Genomic DNA, 6,862 nt, shown 5'->3' with positions numbered 1-6,862 from the left:
CGGGGGGAGGGACAGAGGGACAAGCAGACTCCCCACTGAGTGGAGAGCCCGATGTGAGGCTGATCCCAGGACCCTGAGACTATGACCTGAGCCAAAGTCACTTTCTTAACTGATTAAGCCACCCAGGCACCTCCTGGTAATGGTATTTAAATGATACTTCCGGGGCGCCTTGCTGGCTCAGTTGGTTAAGTGTCTGCCTTCCACTCAGGTCATGATCCCAGGGTCCTGGGATAGAGCCCCACATTGGGCTCCCTGCTCAGCAGGGAGCCTGCTTCTCCTTCTCCCTTTCCCCTCCTCCCCCCAACTCGTGCTCTCTCTTGCTCTGGTGTCTCTCTCAAATAAATAAATAAATAAATAAATAAAATCTTTTAAAAAATAAATAAATGATACTTCATTTTTATGAAAGTATAAATACTTGATAGTTTTTAAAAATATTTTATTTTTATTATTTTTAATTTTTTAAAAAGATTTATTTATTTAATTGAGAGAGAGAGTGCATGGGGGAAGGAGCAGAGGGAGAGAATCGCCAAGCAAACTCCCTGCTGAGCACGGAGCTGACGTGGGGCTCGATCTCAGGACCCTGAGATCATGACCTGAGCCGAAACCAAGAGGATTTTGGCTCAATAAAATCAAGATACTCAATCGACTGAGCCACCCAGGTGCCCCTAAAGATTTTATTTTTAAGTAATCTCTATACCCAACATAGGGCTTAGAACTCCACAACCCTGAGATCAAGAGTTGCATGCTCTACTGATTGAGGCCCCTGATAGGTTTTTCAAAGCCTCTTCTCAAATTTGCCCAAAGGCAAAATAAATCCCTTGACTTCAGAAATCATTTGGCTGTAGCAGTCTTATGGAAACAAAACTTGAGTCTTCGCCTCATTTAATGTAGCATTAAGACCTGTTCCCGGGGCACGTGGGTGGCTCAGTCGTTGAGCATCTGCCTTCGGCTCAGGTCATGGTCCCAGGGTCCTGGGATCGAGCCCCACATCGGGCTCCCTGCTCAGCGGGAAGCCTGCTTCTCCCTCTCCCACTCCCCCTGCTTGTGTTCCCTCTCTCGCTGTCTCTGTCAAATAAATAAACAAAATCTTATTAAAAAAAAAAATAAAGACCTGTTCCCACCCAGATAGCCTCTCTGACACTTTCCTGAACAGGGGTCAGCAAGCTATAGGCTGTGGGTCAAATCTGGCCGGCAGCCCCTTTTTTTGTAAGACCCTCAAGCTATAAATGGTTTTTATATTTTTAAATGGTTAGGGGGCAAAATCAAAAGAACATTTTGTGACATGTGACAATTATATGACGTTCAAATTTCGGTGTCTGTGAATAAAGCTTCCTGGGAGCATGGCTGTGCTATTTGTCTGGACTGTCTACAGTGCTCTGTGCTCCACGGCAGAGGTGAGCGTTTGTAACAGACACTGTATGGCCCATGGGTCTTTACAGAAAGTTTGCTGACCTCTGCTCTTGAACCCTGTAAATTAAGGTGGAGACTCTCAAACCCATTTCTCAGGTAAGGAAATTAAGGTTTTCCCAAGATCACAGAACTGGGGAAGGCTAACCCAGGGACTGGAACCCAGGGAGGCTGCACTTCTAGGACAAATTATTTTCTGCTGCATCACAGACATCTCAGAAGTAGTCTCTCCACACCACACACACACACACACACACACACACACACACATTCTCAGCTTGTTGGGCCAGAAACACAGGGGTGGGGTGCAGTCCCTAAGGAGGAGTTGGGGCAATAGCAGGGAGGGCCCAGGATCTCACCTTCCAGAAAATCCAGAAGCCATTTAACCAGCCAAGGAGAACCTCACAGATAAGGATGGTCAGCACAATGTCATCTATGGTAGAGAACAACTCATAGTGTTTCTACATGGAAGACAGAGAAAAAGAGAGGGGCCGAGGGGTCAGTGGAGCAGAGCCCGGGTGGGGCCAGGGACAGGGGGTGTCTGTAGGGGAAGGAAGGCTCATATTCCTGCTGCTCTTCATCCTCAGCATCTTTGAAGCTCCCTTTAGAGCACATTTTCCATGTACACCTGCCATTCATGTTAGCATCACCATCGTTCTACAAAGTAGATTTTATTCCCATCTCAGAGAGGAGGGATCAGAGAGGTGCCCAAGGTCAGACAGTTAGCAATAAAAACTGTTGTCTGGCTATAAACCTTTGCTCCTAACCTCTAGAGCAGGGATATGTGAAAGAGAGGGCTTGGGGAGAGGCAGAACAGGCTCCAGGATTGGGAAGAAAGGGCCTGGCCCCTTAATTGGTGGATGCCAAGCCCCATCCTTCCTTCTCTGGTTGTCCCAACCACTCCTGCTGCTCCAGCTCCCAAATCCCCCAGGTAAGGCCTGGCCAAACTCCTGCGTATCCCTCACGATCATGGGTCCAGCTCCCTGGGTAGGCTGATGGATGGATGGATGGATGGATGGATGACTTGATGACCGTGAATTCTTTTCAAAATCCAACTCACTTTCCCCTAATCGCTCATGAAGCTGTGACCCTACTATAGTTTGTGACCCCATTTACAGCTCCTAGAGCCCCCTATTCCACCCTGACAGTTACCAAAGTCTTGTAAGGACTCCTCCCTTCCTTCACTTCCATGGCCAACAGACTCAGTGCCTCAAGTCTCATTGCCACACACAGAGTCCTCCTGGTCCCCACACCTTGCCATCACCCGTATCCACTGGCCAATGAGAGGCTGAGCAGAGCTTCTTAAACCCCAATGGGAGGTTAAGGTTATGGGCTCCCTACTTGTTCCAAATTCCCAAGGGGCATCACAGGTCAGGGATGTCTGTCTACAACAAGGAAGGACTTTCTTTCCCATCGTCTGTCTCCTCAGCTTCATCCCACTGGCCCTGGGAGGCAACAACTTTCCTTGCTATTTACTGCGAGAGCTTCCTAAGTAGTCCTCCTGCCTTCTCCAAGTCATGAGCATCTATAGCTAAATCATAGTTGCTTCCTCTACCCTCAAGCCTGCCATGGCTCCCAATGGCCTGCAGGGTCTGAATCAGGTCAAAACCTGTCTGGCATTCCCAGACCTCTAGGATTTGACCTTCATGGCCACATATCCTCTACCAGGGCTTTTAGCATTTTTGACTGGGACCCACAGTAAGATTGATGTATTTTATATTTCACAGCAGAGTACTCTCTCTCCCTCCTGCCCCCGCCCTCCCTCTCTCTCTCTCACATGCACACATACAACTTCTATTTCATTCTTTTTCATTCTACTTCATTCTATCTCAGAGTGCTGATATCTGCAGTCTGAACCGATCTCACGATCTGTGAGGGGTGGCAGCTGCCCTGGAGTCCACTCATTCTGCCATCTTGGCTATTGGGTTTCTGCCTCCACCACACCAGAGGCCACTCTTGTCAAGGCCACAGGAACTAAACCCAAGGGATGCTCTGCAATCCTTCTCTGGCCTCCTCTCTTGCCTCTTCTGGCCCTACACCTCCTCCCTGACAGCACCCCAGCACATTCTCCCACACCCTCCCACTCCTCTGGCCACCCCTCCTCAGTCTCCTTTCTTGCCACCACCTCCATTCTCTGTCCTTCACTGGGAGGCTCTCCTCAGAGCTCTGTCCTGGTGTTCTTCCCTTCTCACTGGACACTCTCTCCCCAGGTGGCCTCATCTCCTCCTTTAGCTTCTGGCAACCATCCACCCAGATGCTATCAACCCTCATGTTGCCATCTCTGCCCCCGACCTCCCGGCAGGGTTTCAGAGTTGACCTCTAACCTCTCCCTAGACATTTCTGTGTGGATATTGCCCCGGCACCTCCAACTACTACACTACTCAACCCAAACCGACCTCAGCGTCCTCCCCAAACCTGCTCACTGTCCTGTGTCCCCCACATCCCAACAAACAGCACTGTCCCCACACAGTTGCTCAAGCCAGAAATGTAACTCCTTGCTCTCCCTTTCGCTACATGTGTGAGAGGATGAGGTATGTTAAACAGGGTAGCACATATTAAGTGTTCACTATCTGTTGTAAAGAAAAGCAATCAGGGGGCGCCTGGGTGGCTCAGTCGGTTAAGCATCTGACTCTTATTTCGGCTCAGGTCATGATCTCTGGGTCCTGGGATCAAGCCCCACATCAGGCTTCCTGCTCAGTGGAGAGTCTCTCTCCTTCTGCCCCCTCCCCCTGCTCGCTCTGTCTCTCTCTCAAATAAATAAATCTTAAAAAAGAAAGAAAGAAAGAGAAAAGAAAGAAAGAAAGAAAGGAAGGAAGAAAAAGAAAGAAAGAAAGAAAAGAGAAAGAAAGAAAGAAAGAAAAGAAAAAGAAAGAAAGAAAGAAAGAAAGAAAGAAAGAAAGAAAGAAAAGAAAAAGAAAAGCAGTCAGGAAGGCCCATGGATTTGACTCCTAGAGAGCTTTAGATGCATGGGACCTCTTTTACCCATGGCCCTTGCCCAGGTCCAAGCCCCATCATCTTTCACTAAACATCACAACACAGTCTGCCTGGTCCATCTTTTCCCATTCCCAACACCCTCCCTTCTGTGGTCCACCCTGTGGGAGCGAGTGTAAGTTTTCTAAAACACATATCTGGTCATGTTACTTCCATGCTTTAAACCATTCCCTAGCTTTCCAATGACATAGGATAGAGGCCATCCTCCTTAAGATAACTTAAAGACCCTCCACCAGCTAGCTGCTGACCACCTCTCTGAAATCATCAGCCACTGCACTGGACATTTTTAAAATACCAATTTCAAATAGCACAGTTCATGTATGAAGTACACTCCTTGTAGGAAATTAAAACATCAAGAATAAGAACAAAATCATACTGGACTTCAGGATGGACATACAGAACTTGCTCACAAGCTGTTTCTTCCACCCCCAAACACTCTTTCCCACCTCTCTCTGCCTGGCTGACTCCCACTTACTCTTTATTCCCACCTGAAGCATTCTTTTCCCCAGGAAGCCTTCCCTGACCGTACGGATTAGGTAGGTTTGATGCCCACTTTGAGCTCCCACACACTCCGTGACCCTCAGGCATCCGTAAGGACATGCTTGTGTCTGCTGTGATCATACCTAGGACCCTGGCAGTGAGCGATCTTCTCATAGTGACTATTGATTAAAATGGGATACCCTCCCCCACCAGGCACCCATTTGTCTGCCTCCGCTCACATCATTTTTTCCTGCCCTCTCTCTCTACAAATCCAATGCCTTCCTCAAATCTGGGCCCCCTCCACCATGAAGTCTTCCTTGATCTCTAGTTTCCTTGAAGGTGAGAGCTGACAGGCACCTGAAGAACATTCAATGCAATCGTCATGAGCAAATGAGGAGCCTGAGGCCCAGAGAGAAAAGTGCCTTGTCCAGGCGCCCGTTAGATCAGCGGGGGCAGAGGTCGGGCTGGAGTCCCACCTGGCCAAGGAAGGAGTTGGTGCGCAGAGCAATGGTGATGGCGTTGACCACCAGCAGCAAGGCCAGAAGCAGCTGGAAGGCCGGGTGTCGAAGCAGCTGCTTGACATACATGCGAGTGATGAACTCCTGGATGTCCCAGGCATCCTGGGAGAGGGCGGGGGACCTTCCTTCAGGCAGGTGTCACCGTGGGAGGCCTCTGTCTGGATGTCGGTTCTCAGTGAATGGGGGCCCCTAGGGGAGGGCCACTCTAGGGGGAGAAGTTGCCTGAGAGGGATCTTGAAATGGGGGCATCGATGTAGGGGTCACTACCTAAATGGCCACTGAAAGGGGGTGACTGCTGGGGAATCTTTGCGAGAGTCATTGCAAGGGAGACCCTTAGGGGCTCTGCTGGCGAGCGACTGTCATTATATAGGGGTTCCCGTGGGGAGCACTGCCAGGCGGGTACTAACATGCCATGAGAGGTCACCACAGGGGTCACTGCTGGGGAGGGTCCTCAGAGGGGACGTTCGGGAACTAGAAGGGGCAGAGTTATTATGGTGGCCCACAGGAGCAGCTGCAGAAGGGTGACTGTGGGGTGGGGGGTCACTGCAGGCTGCCGCCCCAGCCCCCTCCTTACCTTGGTGCTCATGATGTCTCGGCGGTTGATGAGCACTTGCTCCTCCGACCAGGAGTAGGGCTCGTGAACAGCCCTCTGCGATGGTGAGCAGGGGTCCCGTCAGTGCAGCCACGGGCCCCCGCGCCCCGCCCCTCCCTGGCATGCCCAGCTTGGGTGCACCGAGGCGGGGGCCACCTACCATGACATTCAAAGGTTTAATACTGGTGTTGGTCCACTGTTTTGATTACCTGGCATAGCTCTCAGTCTCCTCCCACCCGTCAAAGAAACTTCATTCCGAGTGGTCTTGCTCCCCCTCGTGGTGATATCATAGAGGACTCTGTGACCTCCAGCTGTCTGCGTTCCACCAGGGAATTCTGATACCACTGACTCCCCTCGGTACCTACCCACGGAGGAAGCCAGGGACGCTCAGGGGCTGGCCTGGGGTTAGAGGTCAGAGGCCGATGGGAGCAGGTCAGGTCTCTTGTGCAGCCTGGATGGAGACACAGGGACATGTCCCTACTCTGGGTCCCGGAGCTGGAGGTGAGACTGGGAGGAGAGAAGAGAGGTGCTTGGCCCGGAGGCCCTCCTCCCAGCCAGCCTCAGCCTGTACCCCACCCCACCGGCTACACCGTCCACGACCCCAGTCCCCAGAGCTGCCCAGCCTGTCCTTCCATGCGAGGTGTGCTTCTCCATCTGGAGTGAAAGGCCGGTCTCTGTTTCTCTTTGTGCCCCCCTGGGGAGGGGGCAGGAGAGCACCCCCTGGTCTCCGAAGGGCTGGGAAGAGACGGGCATACTTGGAAGCGCTCACTAGCCATGGATCAGCAACCCAGCATCCCGACAGGCATAGACTTCAGCTATAGGGCCCGGGCCACTGGTCTGCACACTTGGTGGACAAGTTACCAAGACTATCTAG

General features: G+C 51.2%; 1 protein-coding gene across 1 annotated transcript in view; it reads right to left on the bottom strand.

Annotated features, from left to right (window-relative positions):
• Positions 1-6,764, bottom strand: part of CATSPER4 (cation channel sperm associated 4) — a 13,134-nt gene extending 6,370 nt beyond the window's left edge. Inside the window, exons 1-4 of the mRNA XM_081816836.1 lie at positions 6,744-6,764; positions 5,971-6,045; positions 5,355-5,498; positions 1,767-1,868 (exon numbers count right to left, since the gene is read on the bottom strand). Coding sequence (XP_081672962.1) covers positions 1,767-1,868; positions 5,355-5,498; positions 5,971-6,045; positions 6,744-6,764 — 342 coding nt within the window. The remainder of the gene's footprint in view (positions 1-1,766; positions 1,869-5,354; positions 5,499-5,970; positions 6,046-6,743) is intronic.
• Positions 6,765-6,862: the final 98 nt, after the last annotated feature.

Source organism: Leptonychotes weddellii, chromosome 4 (genome assembly GCF_054177405.1).
Source record: "Leptonychotes weddellii isolate Sample4059 chromosome 4, ASM5417740v2, whole genome shotgun sequence".
Taxonomy (NCBI): Eukaryota; Metazoa; Chordata; class Mammalia; order Carnivora; family Phocidae; genus Leptonychotes; species Leptonychotes weddellii.
The sequence above is the reverse complement of the archived record's forward strand: the minus strand, read 5'-3'. Positions and strand labels throughout refer to the sequence as shown.